At 42.6% G+C, this 22,953-nt stretch overlaps 1 protein-coding gene across 1 annotated transcript in view; it reads right to left on the bottom strand.

Moving 5' to 3' along the window:
* The window catches only part of LOC148828601 (mastermind-like domain-containing protein 1), a 122,915-nt gene extending 100,012 nt beyond the window's left edge, over positions 1 to 22,903 (bottom strand). The window contains exon 1 of the mRNA XM_088924582.1: positions 22,695 to 22,903. Coding sequence (XP_088780708.1) covers positions 22,695 to 22,742 — 48 coding nt within the window. The 5' untranslated portion in view covers positions 22,743 to 22,903. The remainder of the gene's footprint in view (positions 1 to 22,694) is intronic.
* Positions 22,904 to 22,953: the final 50 nt, after the last annotated feature.

The following is a 22,953-nucleotide window of genomic DNA, read 5'->3' on the forward strand; positions in this document are numbered from 1 at the left end:
CCATCTTCCAGGAGATTGGCTCACTGCACATACTGACTCATGACACTTCCTCTTGGTGTCTCTATCGCTATCGAAAGACCAGCTCTCAGTGTCCCTGACTGACAAGCAGTCTGTTGAGTGCAAACAGGCAGTGTTTGTCCACCACACCTATACTTCTTAACTCACTCAAGGATATAGAAAACAGGACCCAGGACCATTCAACACGAACATCTAACAGACAGCTTGGACAGTGGAATGGATACCAGATCATCTTCTTTTTAGGCAGCGGCCCATTTTTACACAAAAGGTGCTACAACCCCATTTAGCAGCTAACAGACCTGGAGGAGCTGGCTGGTACGATGCCCATTTCATAAGAGTGGCACTGCCCCCTTTTCTCTTGCAAGAAAAAATAAAACTCATACACCAGTGATGTCATTTTCAGCAGCTGTGCACACAAGTGAAGTGGAACCGATTCCTTTCTCTGTGTTTATTAGATCCCGATGTTACAGTCCTGGCCAGCCACAGCTGGATTCGGAGAGAGAGAGTGAAGAGGTTGTTACTCCCTGTGCACACAAATGGCACTCAGCTCATAGCTTACATATATACTGCCTTTAATACAGCACAAGTAATTGCAAATAAAACACAGTGTCTCAGAACTTCCTGTCAGACAAGATTTGTTGTCCCCTTTGAAACACTCTGAGCTTTATTTATGTAACAGTAATCAAAAAGCCCAGGCCAGTTAAGCCGACCAAATATTTATTCTCGACAGCAACAAACGAGGCAGAAGCGCTCCCTTCTCCACTGTGCAGAAGGAAAAAGAACCTCTCGTTTCTGCCGAGAGTTCCAGTCCTATACTTGTGTTTTTTTCTGGGGCTGTCTGCCAAATAAATATGTTCTTCCCTAAAAAACTGAAACCCTTTTGTCTGCTGCCACTGCAAACAACTCAACCCCCTTTCCCTGCTACAGAAAACTAAAAATTACACTTTCTGCCAGTCAGAGCTTGAGCCAAATATCCAGAAGGGATTCATTTTACTTATTTTAAATGATACCCTAACTTGGGTACACTTTAAAGTCAGGCAGAAACTCATACTAGGTTAATACACTCCTCAAAGCACAAAACAGGTTTGACCCTCTGAAAAGGAATCTACCAACAGCAGACCCTCACAGCACTGAGTATAAATGGAAACTGAAGGCATAGAGTGAATATCTAATAAACTAACAATTGCCATGATTAAATCACAGCATAGACCAGTCCACGGGGACTGATGGGAACTATTTAAATCCAAAATTTCAACTCAAGGGGTTTAATCTGTGCATTCTAATCAGTAAATGATCAGTACTGACACAAAACAAAATAAGAAGTACTTCTTATCCAGTTGCATCTCCTTACTATTTAAAGTGCTGCACTGGTCCACACAACACAGGGTGTTCACTTCCCCTCTGCTTTAAAAAATGCATCATCTGGACAAGGCCATTTCCACTAAGCTTAGGGCTGTCTTGCATTATGATATTTAACAACACAGCTCTTTGCGTCACAAACCTTGCACTGAATAAAACAGACAGCATGACAATTTTAAAACACCTTAACGCTCAACTTTCCCTGAACATATTACTGCTCTAAAATAAATTCAGACTAATGACAGCTCCTCCAATATGAAGTCCCTAATGCATCATTTGTATCTGTGCTGGCTCTCAGAATCCCCCATATCACGTTCTGTAGGTGAGCGCTTCCAACATTTCAGCCCGTGTACACTGGAAAGCCCACTGAAAGCACCGATTAATTTCTGGGCTGCCTTTACAAGCTTCACTTCCCATTCCTTCACGATTATTAGACTGGAGACCTTCACCATTCTCCCTTCTCCTCTCCTCTGTTTTGGTCGAGGAAAAAAAAAAGGCTCTCTCTTCATTTTCCCTCCTGGCACTGGGACCTTGCTTGTCTTGTGAGCCTGCTGTCTACTTTAGAGCAAGAGACAGCACTGACAAAAGCTCTTGGGGGTGAAACAGGGTTCATGGTATTGGTTAGGCCTTTCAGTCTTTCACGGCAGACATAGCCTGAAGATAACCGCACGCCATCCAGCCCACACCAATAAAGAAATTCCACCTCCTACATAGGCAGTGCTTACATTCCTCCCGGTTGTATTTATGTTATAATAACACCCTCCCTCCCCTCACATCAAAATGTCTTTGAAGTGTTCGTTAAACAACTAGGCAGCACAGCTGCGTGGTGAGTTCAGGCCTCCAGAACCTGCATGCTTTAGTCCCTCGGCAGTCTGCCGAACAAACACAGACAGAGAGAGGAGTGCCCTCTCCTGCAAAGGGAACTGGTCATCTCCCGGCTTCAGTGAAGAATCCAATCTCCCCAGGGGCCTAGACTAATCACCTGCCGATAGAGACCGGCACCTGAGGTCAGGAGGGCTGAACGTGCCAGAAAAACCTTTCACTCGAGTTACAATTAAAACAAAAATGGCGTTTGTGTTAATGGAGAAACTTGATGGAATACTGAACGTAAAGCTGAACACCCTCCTCCATTAATGCAAAAATTACACTCTTACAAGCGTTATTTTCAAACATGGTGGTTTTTAAAAAAAGGATGCCTTTTATTCTTCCAGAGACAGAACAGAAGTCTTCAGGTCATTGTTTTCTACCTTTTGTTTTTATAATGCAAATTTCGTTGCCTCACTGCCAGTTCCTCAGCAGCAAAGGAAATCAGATAAAAACCTAACCTAGGAGCAGGATTTCGGAGCATGTTTCCTAAAAACACAGCACATAGGCAAGCTCTCCCTGATGGGATTCCCTGATGTGACTAAATCAGCTTGTAACATGTTTATCCTGTTTGCCAACAAATGCATCCCCACGATTCTTGTTCACACATACCCACTTCCCTCTGAACCGCTGACTTGTCCAAGCCATCTCTCATTTACCACACTATGAGCCCTGCAGCACCTACAGAAGCAATGGTTGGCCAGTCGATGGAGGATGCTAGTCAGGTCACAGCGTGGCAGCAAAACAGTGATGTCTGGACAAGGGCTCAATTTCTGCTCAAAAAGAGAGAGAGAGCTGCAAGAGACACACAAGAGCCTCTCGTCGTTTACTGGAACAGAAAACTACTGGTTCAAGGATACCGATTCCTGCTTTATAGTGTTGTATACCCTCCAGAGCAATCCTCGAATATATATTATCTATATACCTGTCAGAACCCCTAATTTTCTTGTTTCAAGTGCTGATTAAGTTACCATCGATTTCAGGAAAAACTAGATGTCAACTATAGGAGATGAAGAAAAACAGACTTAAGTGTAGAAGGGGAAAAATGGCATGAACAATTCTGGCTGACTACTGTTATATGGCATTTAATTTCACTGCCTGGTTGCTGCCCTCAATACAAGTGGCTGGCACACACAATCATCAGCAGAAAGGCCCCTATTTGCTGCTTTTGCTGTTTCCCCATTAACTAAAAAAGGACATTTTTAATTAGTTCCTGCTAAATCTTAAGACATCTTAAATCAACCTTATTAAAGCTGCAGTTCCGGTCGGGGTGATCCTATCAAGATCCTTGCCCAACACTTCTGTGCTCTCACAGGTTACAGGCACGGAGACACAGTGCCATGGCTTCAACTCCCTCCACTCTTTAGCAGCAGATTGTCAGAGCTGAGCTGTCAACACTCACTGCAAGAGTGCTTCTTGCCTGAAGGTGACTTTTGCTTCGGTTCCTGGAGCATTTGCAGTCTTCCACCCACAGCAGCAGCAGCAGTGCCGGTAATGTGAATTTAATCAGTACAGAAACACTGCAGAATGCTACCACCAGAGCCTTCTGTTTCTTTAAATTTGCTCTGATGCTTCTACGATGAGGACTAAACACTCCAAAGGAGATTCAGATTTTATTCCGAGAACCCCTCAGGAAGACACTTATGCCTAATGCACGGTGACAAAATTAGAAGAAGAAAAAAATAACAGGAATGTTTGTCACAACCTTGTGCTGTAAACTTGTTAAAGAGCCACTAACCCTTTATGGTCATCAATGCTATTTAGCCTTTGAACGTTCACCCTCTGTTTCTCTGTCCTTCACTCAGAAGGGCACTGAAACTGGATCCTGCTTCTGTCTTGACATTTGACCTCTATTTTCAAGCGTCACGGAAAGACAAACGAGGTTGCTGGGTTTGCCCAGAAATCCTTTCATTTTCTCTGTCCCAGTTTTGATTACTTGACTCTTTGGAGGCTGCAGAGCTCCCCTGTCAGAAGCAGCTCTATGTCACGCAGAAAAACAATTTCAGTTCTTGGGAGAGTTCAATTTATGTTTGTACAAGCAGCTCCACAGCGAAATGTTTTTTTATGATGATGATGATGGAAGTGGTGACCAGCAAAGACTTCCTTCCTTTGGAATAGCCTGGCAGCTTTTAAATGGCTTTTGGCTTTTTCTTCTGGTTCTCATCAAACCAGGAGGTAAAACCTTAATTTTAAGGTAATGCTCATGTGTGGCGAAAAAACAAATTGCAGGAACTTTTGATCCCTCAAAGGAAAGGTATATCAAAAACTGTCCGATAGCATGGGGACATTTGGCTACCCCTGAAGAGCAGGTACAGGATAAGAAGCTATAATCTTCTAGGCTGAGCTACCATCCTGTATCATTTCCATTAAAATAGAGAAGATTCTAAGAAGCTGAGATCATGCACACACAATTCATTTGATTAGATCACATTTCAGATCAAGCTCCTGGCAGCATAAAGCACCTTAAACATTAAAGCTGGATCATATTTCTCTTCATCCATGCTCAGCTCCTTCAAGTACAGAACACTGAGAAACTACGGGCAAATCGGACGATTCACAGGTGTTCACTTCTACTACAGGCCCACAGCCCTTTTAACTTATGGCTCTGAATCAAACTAAACAGATAAACAAATCAAGGTAGGCTGCTGACTGGCATCACAAATTCTTTTAAGTCATCCTGTTTTTTAAATCAGATCAGTAAAAAGCGTTGAGGGGAAAAAAAGGGGGGGGGGATTTAAAACTCTCCGGTTGTACAACAGCACACGACACCTATTTCACGGGCTTTGGCTGTGCTGCCTGATCGATATGGGTGAAACGATAGACCTTCTCAAGGAAGAACTGGGTACCCTCGCAAGTCTGCGCAATGAGCTAAGAATTGTGAAGTGCGCCTCCCGTGCATCTGCGTACTCCCGACGCTCACAATACCCTGTTTCGCTCCCCCCCCCCCAAGAAAAGATGCGGAAAACGAAAGGAAAAGACGAAAGGTTTCGTGTGTCATCCCGGGAGGCTGGAAGCAGGTGAGGAACAAAGGAGGGACGGAGAAGTGTTGGAAGGAGGTTCCGAGAGGAGAGTCTTGTCCGAATGCGAGGCGTGACGGACTAGCACGGAGAGAGAAGACTAAGGGAAAACGCATCCTCGGATCTCCTGCCTGCCTGTTACATACCATGAGGGTTTATCTTGCCCTACCCGTTCTGAGCCTGAGTGAAACTGTCACTGTGTGCAAGGCTGCCCTCTTAAACCAATCGTCTTTCGCCCAGAGAAGAACCTTGAAAGAACCTCAAAAAAAAAAAAGAAAGAAAGAATGCTCCTTGCAGGCATTAATCTAACAGTCGGAGCTACGAGAGGTGCTGGCATTGTGCGCGGAGAATGTGAACGCTTCACCCAGGTGACCCGTTGGGAAGATTAGCGGTAATGCTACCCGGGCCGGATGAGAGAGGGAGAACAAAACGGGAACACACTGAGGCGCCATGTCTCTAGGCACAGCTGGGGCTGCGGTACCAGACAAGCTTTATCCATCACTGTAACCAGATAATGGACGGCTAGGATTGTACAGACGCGCACACTTTTCACACTCCTGAAAAACAAACAGAGCCCAACGGAGCTCTCTGGCACAAAAAAAAAAAATAGGGCAGCCTTTCACGATCAGGTCCACATCAGAAAACAGGTTAATCAAATTCAGAAGCAGAATTTAGCGCGTGAGGATTAGTTATCTTACCATTTTTCTTAGTACTGTGTTTCATCTTTTATAGTCTGTACGCCCACCAAACACTGCTCCTGCAGTCTCTACCCCTTCCCTGTTTCAAACTACCACCTTTTTTGTAACCACAGTTCTTTAAAACCTCTAAAGAAAAACTAGATACCATCAGGTCAAGAGGGGTAAAACAGACTATCCAAAATATAAATGGATGACAATACATAAGTCAATATACAATTTCTCAAAATAATTATATTTAAGTCAATAAATTATCCATCCATCCTAGTCATTCCTGGTGAGGTGGGGGGCTACACTCAACAGGACAGGCACAAACAAGAGACGACAGTACAACGTAGCCAACTCCCATGTGAGCGCTTGTGAGAAACACACAGCGGGCAGAAAACTTTTCTCTTCTGGTGGAATAATTTTTAGCCCTTTCAGTAGAGCAACAAGACAGGAGGGGATGCTTGAGCCTCACCTATCCCAGTGCTTTCCTACTCAGTTCTTCACATGTGTAGTGAGGGAAACTACAGAGATGGAGAACAAATCCAACCAAATGGTTCTGCGTGGCTGGGCATCTTCTCTAATATTAAGCAGTTAATAACCTCATATCCCCCCCTCCACCCAGTGCAACATCTTAAAATACAAAGACACAGGGAGCCTGGGCTAATGATACCTTGTTACAATAGAACAACGCTGCACAATCCTCTATCCATTTACTGAGCAGCAGGAAACTATGGTAATAGATGTCAAGAAACGAAGGGAGGGTTCACACATTAACAATACAGACATCATCATATGAGCCAAAACAATAATGAAAATCCCATTTCGAATTCAGAGGAGGAAAAATAACAGCATTTCTAGATGATTGCAACCATTCATCTTCCTGCGCCAGTTTTCGTCTATCCTGGAAACAAAAATACATAAACTCCATCAAGTCTTTCCTTTGATTAATAATTTAAAATATTCTTCCATTTGTATCCACGAGAAAGACGGTTCACACTTGAGCGATGCTACCAAGGTTACCCCGCCAACTGCTCCTGGGAACGGGTGCATTATCTGTAGCAGGGCATGATGGTTAGTGGTATATTGTGCTGAGCCACCATCGTCAGTTCTTTGGCCCTGGATCATTGTGTGTGCCTCAAAATGGACTGACATATGGCATTGTCTGACACACTCGCCCTCGTATTGTTTGCCCCAGCTACATGCATGCAGGTGGCCAGTTTGGCTCAAGCATTTTATTTAGTTACAGTTTCCCCCTGTATAGCACAGCAACATTTATAGCTTCAAGATAATTGCTGGAAAGCTCACTGGGGACTTGGGGCTATGAGCTGCTTCTTAATGCACAATTCCACTCTCTGCCAGCTAGGCAAACACACCATCGATTAGCTTTAAAGGCACAGCCACCGGCCTTCGGAAAAGTTCAAACACAGGTTTCCTTCGCTTAAAACAGCCGACAACTTCTGCGGCGCTCCTGGAAACCAGGGCTCGTGCTTCCCCGAGACTTTTGCAGGCTCTCAATGCCATTTCTTCTCATCTGACATGAAGAATAGGCAACATGCTAATAAGGATAATGTCAGCAGATGTTCTCCTGCAATCTGAGCTTGCTGCTTTTGAGCACATAAAGAAGGGGTCTGCTTTCCCACACAGCTGCTAAAGCTGAAAAGTAGAAGTGCATGGGTAGCTGTTTTGAAGCAGCTGTTTTGTTTTTTTCCCCCAACTGTCTTCATCTTACGCTGAAGTAAAACAAACTGCACAGACTGCAAGGAAATGCCTTCTTCTCTCTTTGGTCCCTCTGGACCGATGCGAGTCTCCAAACCACAGCACTGCAGGAGAATTACAATTACAATCTTAATTACTGGTGCTAGAAGTGAACGGACCGCTGGGGTCAGTCCAGCTTTCAACAAACTCTGCTTAAGAGTGTGAGGGAAACTCACAAAAACAGCAAGAGGAATCTTCTTTACAGGATTTACAGGAGGACCCTTTTCTGAATCCCAGAGATCCCATTACCCTATTACACTTGCTACCAAAAACCTGCTAATCATGCGATTTTTTGAGTTGTGAAAATACTTCACAATGGAGCCATACTGCTGCCATTTGGCCCATTTGCTAACCCAAGTTATGACATCACAATCGAGTCCTTGATTTGAGAGCTATTGGGTCGGAGCGGTGGCTCTGTGGCTAAGGATCTGCGCCTGTGGCTAGAAGGTTGCCGGTTCAAATCCCGCAGCCGGCAGAGGAATCCTACTCCGTTGGGCCCCTGAGCAAGGCCCTTAACCCCAACTGATCCCAGGCTATCTCCCTATCTGTGTGTCTGTGTGTCTCATAGAGAGCAAGCTGGGGTATGCGAAAAGATCATTCCTAATGCAAGAAATTGTGAAGGGTTAATAAAGTGATGTTGTTATTATTATTATTACACTGTGCTGTCAGTTCAGGGCAGGCAGAGGAAGAACCTGACTGCTCACACCCTTGACTCTCTGCCATTCCTGCACAGCACAGCTGATTTAGTTTAGTATTTAAATGTATTGCGTGTAGGCAACATTCTGCAGCCAAAAGTCTGAAATTAGATTTGCATTTTAAACGCTCAAGATGAGTTATCTAAGGCCTTTCATTAAAGTGTAAATGATCTAATTTCGGACTTTAGTTGTAATGCTCTATACATACAATCCACTGTATAAGATCTATTTAATTTAAACGATGAGAACAAATACATTACAGCACTTGTATTAGCAGAGTTAAAAGGGATAGTGCTAATGAGCACAAATCAATCAGGTGTCCTTACAGAGCCATGTGGGAAAACACCAAGGTGCCCAGAGCCGCAAGTCATCAAAAAGGAGAAAAAGGACTCCGAAGAGCTACATGGCACCATGTAATGCACCAGAACCAGTAGTGACATTTCAGAGCATGATTGATAGCCTAGTATACATAATAGCTGAAGAAGCAGGAAACTGGCTTCTCTAATGAATCCAGTAAATCTTGACATGTTAAGAGTGCATGCCTATCAAAATGGAAAAAATAAAATAAAATACAACATTGCACCATTCCTGAGAATTCAGGAAGGATTTTGCATTCATGCAAAATTCCTGTAGCCAAGAGTTTATAGCAGTGGGACTTTAGAATGGAAGAACATGAAGACAAAAATGAAGGGGGAACAGATGAAGCAGGACTCAAGGGGTGCAGAACAACACCAAGCCCTTTTCAGGGAAGCAGCCACTCGTGTGCTAATCAAACTATCCAGCCACACATGCAAATCCAGAGAGCTCACGCAGATCCGGTTTATTTCCAATTACACAGAGCAGTAAAGATGCAAGTAGAGCTGATATCATAGGTTATGGCATGAAAAGACAATAGAACTGATAAGCTTCCTTTGGTTTAAGTTCCAAAAACAGTTGTGCCGCAACGTACCAAAAACTATCACTCCATGTACAAGCAAGCAGGTATGCGTCTTGAGATGGGGATGGCAGGAATAAAACGAACATGGCACTTTAAATAATATAGGCCTGGATAATTTAAATAGAGTATTAACAAAGTCATACAATAAAGGACAGACCCTCATAAAAAAAAAACGTCTCTCACCGTCAGGTCCAGTATTGCAGTGAAAGAGCATTCGTTAGCGCTGATAATCTGGCAGAACAAAGAACAGCGTACTAAGGGATTGAAAGAACAAGGGTAACCTGAGCGCGAACATGTCCGGCAAGTATCCTGTGATAAACAAAGGGATGCTGTAAAACGTGTTACAAGGTGTCCACTTCATTCACATCGAACAAGACAAGGAAAGCAAGCCAGCTGCTTCTGCTCCTACACACATTCCCTTCAGTGGCCCGGCCAGATGTCTCGTGTTTTTGGAGCTGGCTAGTCCCGACTGACCAGGTTTGTTAGCCTGCTCATCACAGAGACACAGAGCAGACGGCCACCTGTCTTAGCATGCAGACAACCCCCCCCCCCCCACCACCAACAAAGACTACAGGGGCCCACCCTGAGCCGATCAGGCCCAGAGTTCCTACTGGGCGCAAGGTCGCCTTCTCAAGCTCACCCTGTGAAAAGCCAGTAAGCCCCCTTTTCCAGTCTTACAACTGTCTGAAGAACAATATCAAATGAAGGGGGGATAAAACATTATTCTGCAAAACAAAAACCTTGCTTTAGAGGTTGACCAAGATAAATTGCCTCCTTTCCCATCAGAGGTTTTCCGTGATTTACAATGCAGCACCAGTTGCCAGTCATCTGACAACCACGGCACATGTCCAAATACGATAAAACGAGACGGGGGTTCAGAGAGTGAATTTGCATTTTTCTTTATTTTAACCGTTAACATGAACAATTAAAAAAAACCAACAACAATCCACCAGCCAGGTCAGAGAACTCTAAAGCTGAAGAAATAACTGCTAATTATCACTTTGCCAAAAATAAAACACGATAAAAAGGTTGAATGTTTGCTATTCATCCATGGGATCCAGAAGTGTTACAGAGCTGTGATGAAAATAAAATCTCCCAACCTCCCCAGATTCAATGTCAAATTTGGTTCTGTATAGATTTTATTCCGTTTTCTGATAAATTTAGAATCGCCAATTTTATTTGTCATACGCTCCTGATTCTGTGTCTCGCCTCGCAGCTATGATCCACACGACTGCACACAGGAGAGAGCATGGAGGTGCAGGCCAACTCCTCCAACTTACACCCCCCCCCTTCAAGACGCTCGCCTTTTAGATCCGTGCAGGAAGATCATCGCAACTGAGCCGCATCCTCCGCCCACAGCGTGGCGTACCTGCATGGACCCAAGAGGCTGGGTAACCCGGACAGCCCTGGCCGACCCCTCCCACCCTACTCAGAACTCCCTCACTTCGAGACTCCAGCCCGCAGTCCGCCGGCGTCATGACCCAGGATCGAACCCCTGATCACAGAGTGCGTTTTCCCATTGAGCCACACGAGAGGCCTACATGCAAGAGTTTGTCAGCTGCACACAAGGGGTTCTTCAGCTGACGAGACACCTTCACTCATCATATAATGTCCTCCCGGTGGCTTGAAGAATATGGCAAACAGCTGCCGATGGGGGCAGTACACAATCACGCATGAGTTTCAGGCTCAGACGATTTCCCAAATTAGATATTGACACAAATTTTCTAATGCATCGATAATCTGGCAGTCTTTAATGACAGTTGTGAGGAGGGTGGTAAACCAGGATTAATGTATCATACATGGTTGAACCTGTGTTCAACTGAGTGGGCTTGTGTCAATTGAACCCACTCAGAAAATGAATCATGCAATGAGGACTGATTAACGGAGATTTGCCTCTTCTGGGGAATAGGTTCTCAAATTGTACGCAGCGGCATTTTCTGTACTATGTTTCATAGGAGTCCAGGACACACAGCACCATCTTGCAAACCAATGCATGGGATATCCTGTTCCACTCCCGGATGGGAAGTTGGCCAGCCCTCGCTTGCCCGAGCTTCCGTGGCTGAGGACTGTGCAGCTTGCCCCAGACGTATTCAATCAGTGCTATTTTGGATCACCAGCTCCATGGAAACACGAGGGCATTTTCACATTTGCACACACTGTCATGTCGCAACGTGTACGGAACATCAGGACTATTCCACAATGGCAGCAGACTATCCCAGTACTGTCTCTCCACCTCACAAGGCTAGGACCGTTCAATTCCCAGCTCACCGTGGAGACAAACGTCCCTATGGCCACCCAACCCTCACGCAACTGACATGTGGCGACAGCTTAATCTTCCAGTCTCGTGTGCTGAACCTCCAGTGCTCCACATTCTCCTGCGCTTCTCTTTCCAGGGGTGTCAGTCTTCCTTTCAAAAGGGAATCAAAGCAGTTGACACCAGAGAACAAAGGGTAAACAATCATCAGACTATAAAACATTAAGAGTTCCTCTTGGAAAATCTCTGGTATTCAAACAAAGCAAAAATTCTGGAAGTTTTCTGAAAACTCTTTCCTGGCTCGAGGAATGGGAAAACTCTTAGATATGTGTGCTATGAAACAAGTTTAGAATTACTGTAGCTTACCTGAATTAATTTAATTTTAGATTTAGATTTGCCAGAAGTGATCTTTATGAGAAGAGTGCAATAAGCCCAGCATTTGCTGAAGAACTGGACACTCTCAATCTTAGATTTGTTCACCAATTGCAATAAATAGCAATATATGTACTTAAGATAAAGCAATAAAAGCAGGTAAAAGGTAAAAGCGGACTTTCATTCGAGTATGTGACTGCAGTTATTATGGCAGAAAGGACTGTTTGTAACTGTGTATTATTAATGGTGTCGGTACTCAATCTTGGTGATATACTTGAGAGCAGATCATATTTCATGGGCTAATTACTTAATACGCTGTTTACCAATACGTTTTCTTTTTTAAAAGGCAGCTCGGCTTTAGAATGCGTACAGCCGTGACCCTCTAAAATCCATTCCCTTCTCATTAGGAAAAGGTCAATCTGGAACAGTCCTTGTTCATTACAATTCCTCTTTTCACTTAAAGCACAGGCCAGGAAAACATCAGGGGTTTGAAGAGTTTTGTCACGGCTTCGAATTTGTGAAACATCAAAGAAACACTTGGAATCCGTGTAAGTAATTTAGCTTGAAATTACAATAACTTGACGTCAGTGTAAGCAACAAGATTTCTCTACATTTCTACTTGGTTTTTTTTCTTTTACCAAATGTTTCCTTTATGCAAAAAATACTGCATAAAGGATGGCAGAGTTACAACAGGCCTCTGACTCCTGTAGCCTTCTGTATGAGGTAATCACATAGTTTAATCATATAGTTTAAAAACACATAGCAGCACATTCGGCTTCAGACAGCAACAGATTCCATCTACTCTGGTTGAAGCCAAATTGTAAGCCAAAACATTTTATTTCCCTTTGTAGCTCAGAAAAATGAGTTGATCTGACAATTTGTCCTCAGTCTGATCGTGTTATTTTTCTTTCACTTCAGGTTTTCTCTACTCTGTAGGATGGGAATCATCGAGAGTCACCTGAGACCATGCTCTGACATTAACAGAGATCTCTGCTGGATAAAAGTGCAACGAAGTTAACAATTAAATTGGTTGCTTCACAAAATGCTGACCTGGAGTGACACTTTGTCGGCATTACGCATCAATGCATCAGAGAAGTGATTTTATCTGAAGCGGAGGAATGATGTTCAAAAGACTATTCAATTAAACTAACTTTTTATGTAGGGATCCAACACTAGGATTTTGATCCAACCAGGCACTGGTTTGATTTTTATAACATACTGTCTATATGAATCACACACATTATAAAGAGTATTAATAGTGTTAATTATTTTTAGTATTTCTTTTACAATGACATGCCTCCCCTTAAAAGGCAATGAACAAAAATGGCATTTTCAATAGATCCTAATTAACAAAAATTATGAAATGGGTTCTATGTATAATATGTTGGGGTTTTTTTACATTCATTTTACATTTTTCAACAGGATACAGTTACTGGGTTGAGTGCTCAAGCAAATTCTGTCTGAAAGAATATTTTCAGGATGTTTCCTTTGACAACTGGTGAAATGCATGAAAACATCCACATGCACCAGTCAGTAAACAACGGCCCTGTTGGCTCAGACAGTGGATGAACCGTTTTGCCTAAACTTTCAGCAGCTCAGGCCTCTTTTCCAGATCTGCAGATCTGTACTGTTAACTGGGAAATCCAGTTTGGCAATGGTTAGTAGGACATTCCATGCTAAAATATAAAGAACAAAACACTTCCAATGGACTATATCTTCCTGTTTCACATGTATATATGTGAAACACTTATTTAAGCACAGCGAAAAGCAGCAAAGATGTTAACATACATTATCAGAAGCTGGTGATAAAAATACTTGAAGCACAGCGAGGACAGGAGTACAACAGGCTTGGGAAGTACACCACAATTATTTCACAACTGTAGGATTTAAAAGTCCCTCCATAAACATCATGGCTTCTAACTATGTAGTAAGGTTTTCCCTAGAAAGCTTATCAACAATTCTAACTTCACCGAAATGCGACAACCGCCAGATTATTACACTTAAAGAGTCAGTAAAGAGAGAAACACTCTTTGGGCTATACTCAAAGTATTATGCTAAAACAATGTACTGTGAATCTTTGTGAAAAAAGCAATGACATGAGCTTTTTTTATCAAGCAGTCTATGTTGTTTACTGGCAGGTACCAGGGAAAAATGTGGCACTTTACAAACTCATGGTGTGGCTTACATATTGTGGTAAAAGGGGTGTCGCTGAAGCAGGTGGTCTATTTTCTTTGTACAGGGTCCTCAGTAAGACTCCAGTGCGTGACAGTGTGAGAAAAGGGGCAAGTAATAATTTTCCCATATCCTCCCTCAAGTGAAGCTGGTGTAGGCAAGAGCATTCTGTTACTGTGCAGGTGCTCCACAAAAGACTGCAGGACATCGTTTATGGAGAGACAACAGAAAGAGTTCACACATCCAATGAGCATAAAAGAGCCCTGTGAAACTTAAATTTAAACATGAGAACATGTTTAAACAACTAGCTGAAGACAGTCCCTTTTACTATGAAGCGTGTACCAAGGCAGGCTGTTCTGCGCCCACCCTGAAAGCTAGTACTGCTTTAAAATAATGAAATGCTTCCCTACTTGACTTCATTAGACTAATTAGCTAAGCCGCAAAGGAACAGCTTCCTAATGATGAATCCTCTTTAAAGAGCACCTCTGACAGGACTGTTAGAAGCCACAAAGAGCCCTAATCTAGGCACGACTCAGCCCTCAGACAAAAAGTACATTACCTGAAAACACTTAACATTCCCAAGTGTTACCTCACTATCCAAGGAATGTACTGAAATGTACTGAATTCCTTAGAACTTAACATGAAGTACAATGTTCAATGAAGATCAACTTCTATTACTGATTGTAACTTGAGAAAAGCACAGTATTTCAATAACCCTGCAGCGTTTTTTTTTCTTCCACCTTCTTAAGACATTAAAACTAAATGTCCCTTTTTATGTATTGTCCAATCCACTGCCATGCCAAAATCCTTTTTCCTGCTGAGCTCTCCCATCCTGCAAAATATGACAAACAAAACAGAATGGATTCTATAGGGTCACGTATCAATTAATATACTTCAAATGGACAACATCTTCCTGTTTCACATGTATATCTTGCTTGTAGGACTGTAGAAGCATCCCCCTTTCTGCCACAAAGGTTAATGAATACTGTTGAAAACTCAGCTTCAGGTCATTTATATTCACAGTTAAGAGTAAAGAGCAGTGAAACACCTCCTGGTCTCACTCTTCCCAAGACAGGTGACACTTCCTTTTCGTTTTAAACATTACAGCCACATCAACCAACAATAAAAATCACCATGCCAGCAGCTCCAGGATTAATCCCTTTGGTACTTTCACCAATTACTTTCTGAATATCTACATACACAATCATTGCTCGACATAAGCATATCAACAATTAGAACCACAAGAAAGGTAACAATTAAGAAGAGGCCTTTCAGCCCATCTGTTTCTTGAATTACAGTGCGTTTTACAACCACAAACGAGAGAGTTTATTAAAAGAGATTTTCCCTTTCACATATCGTAACCTTACCGACACAGCTGACTATCCCTAACAATTCGCACAAAAACAAAATTTCTTCCTTTCTTCCTTTAACACAGTCCAAAACAATTACAAAGCGTGTTGTTTTCCAAAGAGGCTGTTGTTTTGCAAATGAGGGGAAAGAAAACAGAACCGATATCTCCAAGCTGGCCAGCCATGTGTTTTGTTTGCAGTCCCTAGGCAACACTGTTATTTCCTGGTCAGGTTTCTTTGCAAGCCATTGACGTTCGTGCGTGCTCTCTGCTCCCTGCCCACACAGGGCTGTGTCACTCATACCATCGACAGCAGGAAAACTTGAGAGGCTGATTTGACTGCTCCAGCTCTCCAAAGCCTCAGGCTTTCCCTGGCTAAATAATAAGTCACAACTTCCACAGAAACACCTTTTTGACTACCTGTTTAAATATCTCTCCTCTCCTCCTGGAACTCTACTACAGCCCAGAGAGAGCAGCTCATAAGCTGCTAACTCAGTAACGCTACAAAAACATAATACACCATTGCGTACAATACCAGACCAGGTTGGTTCTTTCTCTTCACCAGTTATAAAACCTCCCAAAGGTAAAACCAAGGTTTTCACAGCATGAGGCAGTCACATGGCTAACTTGACTGGCAGCTGAAACTGGCTGCCTCCCTCAGAGGTCAATGGGGAGAGATTAAACGGAAGTAGTTTCACATTAATGCTGTTTGAAAAGTTACAGTGGTAGAGGCCAGGCTAGAGTCTGACTATCCCTGATGTACAGCACCAGGCACACATTAATATTAAATATGCATAAAAAGAGATATCCTTACGTTTTGCCCATCCATAAACGAAAGAATTTCGTTTGTGACCTAATGAGAGAGACTTTTCATTATACACTCAGGTAAAGACAGTCACTGTATGCCTAACCAGCCTAAATAACAAAGCTGCTTCACTATCATCTGGGGTTGCAACTGCTAGCAATTACTAAAAGCCCGTTTGGAAAATAAGTGACATGGCCAACAGTGAGTGATCAATTGTGACTCATTCATGATGGAAATTGCCTCCAAAATACAGGGTAACCTTTCTTTCGCAACCAGTAGTGTAATAGCTACGAACAGCAATACAGAACATCTAGGTCTGACTGAACAAGAGTCTGCCTGAAATGCATCGGTTTAACTTCTGCCAAAAACAGTGTCAAGATCCTATGGATTTTGGGACAATGAAGGTTTGACGGATATAAATTGACAACTATAACATTCACAAAGCATGACTAAAAGGGAGAGGGAGCCGATCTCATAGGATTAGTATGTCAGAAGCCAAGCCTGTATATGGATTCATATCACACTTTAGCAAGGGCACTCCTGTTGGTGGACTCTCAGTTTAACAGTCAGTGTGAGATACAGCCAAACAATGGGAAATTGTTCTTTGAAAAGACTCAACCCTTTATTGCCATCATCAGGCCAGGAACAGAGGAAGAAGAAAATAGACAAAGCCAGTCTATTGTATCCTCACCCAAGTCCAAGAAAAGCATCTTTGAAGGTCTTGGCATGTGTAATACTGTAGATCTCAAGTACAGTAGTAGCATAACTACAGCAGTGTTCTCAATTAACCATTTTGTGTCAGTCCTAGTGTGTGCTGGTTTACATAGTTCCAAATTAATAATTTCATCCAGATTAATTGATTCTGTAATAGAGCTAATAATGGGTTTAATTACATCCTTTTAATTAATCCATTTCACTTGGAAACAGATGGCGATTTCAGAGCACATGTTAAAGAAATTGCCCAAATTTTAAGAATCGGGGAAAAAAAAAACAATCCTTAATTTAAGTAGACGATTAAGGCTTCCATTTAACACCTGAGAGCTCAGATGGGATGATATTGGGGTTTTACTCAGAATTAGGGACAGTCCTGCCTGTTTTCTCTGAAACTAAGGTTTGGCACGTTCAGGCCTAACCCCAGAGTGGCTGCAGCGTTCTCCAGCTTTGGCAGGTCGGCAGGGAGCTAGGCTTTTCCCCTGCTGGCTGTGATGTTCCTTGGATGTCCTTGCCTGACTGCGATGGGACTGCGCAGGAGAAGCCTCTGATGAGCACCGGCGCAAGGGCAGCTCGTTTCTGTGTGTGGTAGGAAACAGCTGGCCAAGCGGGCTTGTTCAAGGCCACTTCAACCCCTCTCTCTCTCTCTTGCTCTCTCTCGGAGGCACCATATGGCACATCAGCTCAGATCAGCACGGTCTCATTTTTTTTTTTGTTGTTGTTGTTGTTGTTGGTGCTGCTGCTGCTGCTGTTGCCTCCACACAAAGCCGAGGAAAAAGAGGACGAGTCCGGGAGCATGCCCGTGTCTTTTGCAGGGCTGAGCCCCCGGTGCCAAATGTCACCAGGCGCTTGCTTTTGAGAGATCACTCAGTGTACGCCAACACAATCGAGCGCAGGCCCGTTTAAATATTTTATTATTCAGTTACTGACTTCCAATTAAGGTTAAAAGAAAACTCCTTCTTCACTTGCATTTGTTTCCAGTTGGGTTCCGTTTCGTTTCTTCTCCAAATCAAGCTTTACTACCGGCAGATTTCACCAAAAGCAACTCTATGGATTCACACTGAATACACATGTGTATACATCACAAAGGAAACAGATGGTTGGGTGAGGATTTGATTTCATTCCTCCTAATGGCACAGGTTCTGTAGTGTGGCTGAATGCAGGAACCGAACCTGTACTGAAAATTGGCACTGAGGGTGGCAAGACTGTTTAAAGTGAAAGGGAAGCATGAAAGTAAAATGTCATCTTTCCAAACGTAGAACATACAGTGTGTAAAATGATATGAATGCTGGGAGTTTCCTTACGACAACAGAGGCACTTTAAAAAAAAATGTTGGCCCAAGTCTTTTTTTAGTCATACAACTAAAAGATTTAGCAATCACCTAGGAATACATGACTTGACTAATTTAAAAAAAATCTCTACTTCTTATGCATCACTTAAAGTCGGAGAAGCTTATTAGAAAAGGCAAAAAAGGCATCACTAGTGCATTGTTAGATACTTGTTCACCTACATGGGCTTTTTTCAAAGAAACCAGTGCTGAAAACATTTAGGGGAAATCAACTGTAAATACCCCTCAATCTGTCAACTTTTTCTATTTTACCATTTTAACAAGTTTCAATTTCGAATGACCTCACTTATTATGAGCAATTTACTAATTGTCCAGACTAGTGAGAAGGAACCTATGACAATGTTCCCTTAGCCTTCAGCAAAGAGTATGAACCTCTGGATGACCAACTTTATGTTTACTGGAACCAACACTTCAGCATTTTTTGGTAATTACAGCTTTTATTTCATTCAAGCACCCTTCATTTAAGAGGAATGACTGTTCTGGCTGAGTATCATAACCGACTAGAATACAATTCATGGCCAGTGTGACACGAAAACTTTTCCACTTCTGTTCATGTAGTCTTTGTGCCTGCTAATCCTTAATTATCAAAGCAATCTTCAGCACCTGGGCTAATTACACTATTAAGAATCAATTCAGTAATTAACTGGAAAGTTCAAAGTCCTGGAATAGTAAAGAAAGTGCCAAGGTTAACCACTAGCGATTTATAGATATTTATGCAAGATCCTTTACAGAACCCTTCCAGTGAATAAGATCCAACAGCTGTAAGGTTAAACAGCAGTGTTCAATGTGTGATTCAAAGATTTCAGAAGCACCACTTTGATTAACATTCGCTCATTTATCTTAATTTAAAAATTCTTGTCATTACCAAAAGCACCTATTAGCACGATCCGGAAAACATGGCCACTTTTTACACTATACAAATAGACCACAGTAGGACTGTTCACTCCTTGTCCTTTAGTGTCCTTTAGTTCAACCACAATTCTTAATGACTTTATCTAAATTACTTGTCCACTTAAGTGGTCTGTATACCACTGTTTCCAGGTCTTCGTTCATTGACAATTACAAGCTACATATCAGACCCTTCGGGACCAGGAGAGAAAATCACTGGGCTATACAGACATTTTGGGTTGTTTGTAAAGACCAGTGGAAGGTGACGCCTAAATTATTATGTCAGTCTAATTATACTGTTGTTACAAGACACCCAAATAAGTCTTACAAACACATCCTACAAAAACATGTCGATTCTGGACACTTTTTAGCAGAGCATGTTTGTCACTCATGGCTCCGTGGTAATTTTACAGCTGTACGTCAGAGCACAGCAGTTTCAGGTAGAAGAGGTGGAATTCAATCATGCACAAAAAATAGTTTGAAAAAGACAAGACTATAAATCGGGGGGGGGGGGTCCAGCTCTTGGTTTGGACTATTTAAATCGGCAGCAAGCGAAGACTGTGGAGAAGTGAAAAGTTGCTCCGGCTCAACTTGAATTGGATGAATGTAATACTCTTCACAGATGACAGCCGTTTCTTACAGAAAAAAAAGAGAAAACCTGCTGAATTCTGGCTCTTGAGGACCAGAGCTGGGAACCTTTTCTACAATTGTAGGAGTTAAAATTAGTTCGTCTGGGCTCCTGAAATGCCGACCAGCGATCATCCAGCGCTCCTGTGCAATTGCGCCTGGATATTATTTTGTTATTGTATATTTAACTTTTTCCACACATCAAAACTGGAAATGTCTTCTTTGCCCCGTATAATCTTTAAACACTGAATGAAGGTGTGTTTTTTACAATTCTTTATCTAAACAGCAGACGCTGTGCATGTATGTCTAAACACGTTAGTCTACGCTAGAATGGGGTGTCATTTCTCCTGATGATGAGATACTGGGAGATCGGTCCAGTTCAAGCTTCAAACACCCACACACCTTAAAACGATGTCACACATGTTTGCAGTGGACAACAGCAGGGTCCAACATTGCACAAATTGGATTTGTTTCTCTTCATATGAAAAGATTTGACCTTCATTTCCTCGATTTAATACGGTAATTCCCCGCACTGACATCGCCTCTCTCTTTCAACTGAAGAGCGCAAGACAGTTACAAAAAAAAAGCATTGTTTCCATTTCAAAAATACCCTGTTTCGTTTAAAAACGCGTATCAGTATGGTGCAGACCATACGGACGTTTGGGGGAGGTATTTTAATCTCTCGGGCTGTCAAAGCTAGCGGGTAGCCTACGGTATGGTGTTTTGTCTTTTCCAAGTAGATGGACGACGACACCCCGCTGTTCGTGTTAATCGAACAAGAGATTGTAGTCTCGTTTCCACCGTCAACAGTTAAATCACAGCTTTACAGCACCATCTTCAAAACGGACATTTAAGGACAAGAGCGTGTTGGAAACGAAGAGGGAAAACGCATTGCACCCCGTTTTGTGTGGTCTGAAGCTAATTATACTTGACACGTTGTCCTCATTAGAAATCTGAGAGCCCACTTCGCATTTTCAATTACGTGCCCTAGGTATACAAAGCATATACCCTCTATAAGGCTACAGAGAAAGAAGAAAACAGCAACACTTTCTTTTGTCGCGTTCGTCGTAATTCATATAAATAATTACCCGTGTCATTCTCTCCCATGACTCAAACACACATGTAATTTTCTTGCGGGCGAGCGAGCACAAGGCACAGTCAGTTTTCATTGAGTTCCCACAGCGCACCGTAAAGAAAGCAGAAGGCGTCCCCCTCCGCTACAGTGACTCTCGCGGATCACATGTGCATTCTCGGTCAGCTCGGCACGTTCCTGCTCATCCGGCTACCAGAACAGCGCCGGAGCTCCGCAGACTCCGCTTAGCGCCCGGGGAAAGGGCAGGACCACGTCCCCATCAAAGCCATCGCACCATAACCTTTTTTATCTTCTACTTCCCCTTTTTAGCTGTAAAACCCCGCTCACACATACACACGCTTACATGACGAACAGCTTTGCTCAAAAAGTGAAATGTCATTTCATAGTGATAAAAGGAAACTACACAACAGTTACAGCAGCTACAGAACTGGTTATCTCTGAAACCACATGAAAAAGAGAGCAAATCTTCGCCAAGGCAAGAGGGGGGGAGACGACTTACAAGGCAGTGAGTCACGATCGTTTTAGCGTTGCGTGTTCACTCTGTCCTGATTAGGTCGTTGGTCGTGACTATTGATCGTCACCCAGTACAAACCAGGACCTAACAGCACGCATTGGAGGTATTAGAAAATAACATATCTTTAAAATAAGAGTCATAATCCTTCCAAGGTCAGATTGTTTTTTATGACGTTACCCTGTCGGGATAAGAAAGCCGTTTATTTGGGGTACCCAAACCATAGCAAAAAGGAAGAGGTTGCTAAGAGTTTATTGCCAGATCTCTCTAATCCTATTAGCCTCTTCGCAGTCAACATTAATCCTGGACAAATCGCTCCCCCGTCCATCTCACAGTTCAATCATCTGTCTGTATCCACACATTGTTTAATTGCGTACTACGGACACGGGCGAGAAATCCTTATCCATTAAATCATACACACTGAAATAAAACGGGGCTCCGCTGTCTTTCCACACAGCGCCGTCTTTGTTACTGCAGGAGACCCAGACGGGGACCCTTTTCAGCAACCAAATCCATGATTTAAAAATCCCGAGCAAACTGCATACTTTGCAGGAATTCTTTCCCCACTGAAAAACAAATTATTAAGTAAAATAAATGGGTTTTTTTTTATCGGACATGCAAATGAGAAACCGTCCGACGCGCTTCGTTTTTCTATTTTTTAATCCTTTTAATACAACTGCTCAAAAACAAATGATTTGAATAGAGTTCGCTATCTATAGCAAATGCTTTAAACTCAAATCCAGTCACACAATCGCTTATCACTTTCACCTAAATAAAGTTCTCGGTGCAGAAGGTTCACTAGTACCGGAGCAAAGTAGAAGCCACTTTGTTTAAAAGATTTCAGAGATATGAATACAAAACAAACACCGTGTAAAGAAGAAACTTCCTCATGCCTAGAAAATCTTGTTAATCAGTAATTTGCTTCACTGTACCTGTCTTTCTTAAAGGTCTAATCTGGCTCTGCCGATCATGCAAATAAAATAATCGTTTCCTAAATAAGCCAACGGGAAAGGGGTCAATTACGTTAATGAGCTAATCAAAAAGTTTAAATACCGGAGTGTTAGGCACTTGTGTCAACCTTGTATTTGTTTGAATTATCCCTCGTGTAAAAACAAGACAAACGCGAATCACTCAATGAAGGGGTGCTGAATAAATTCGCTGCTTAAAAAAATTAATACCAAAGGACACAAAAAGAAACAAGCGCTCTGCAAGGAACAATTACAATCCATTAACTTACTAGTGGCTCCATGCGAGGTGTTTCTACCCGCTGGGACACCAGCAGCATCTTGAGGTGATAGTAAACGAGGTTTCTGTTAAATCCACTTTTGTTCCGGTATGTGAAATGCCAGGATACAAAGGAAAAGGAGAGGAAAAAACAGAAGGAATACGGCTCGCAGGAAAAAAAAAATCACGCGGTGCGAAAAAAACGATTCTCTTCAGATTTCAGACAAGTTCATCCTGGTGTTGCAGTTTCGCCTAATGATTTAACGCCTGTC

Source organism: Atractosteus spatula, chromosome 9 (assembly GCF_055471065.1).
Source record: "Atractosteus spatula isolate fAtrSpa1 chromosome 9, fAtrSpa1.hap1, whole genome shotgun sequence".
Taxonomy (NCBI): domain Eukaryota; kingdom Metazoa; phylum Chordata; class Actinopteri; order Semionotiformes; family Lepisosteidae; genus Atractosteus; species Atractosteus spatula.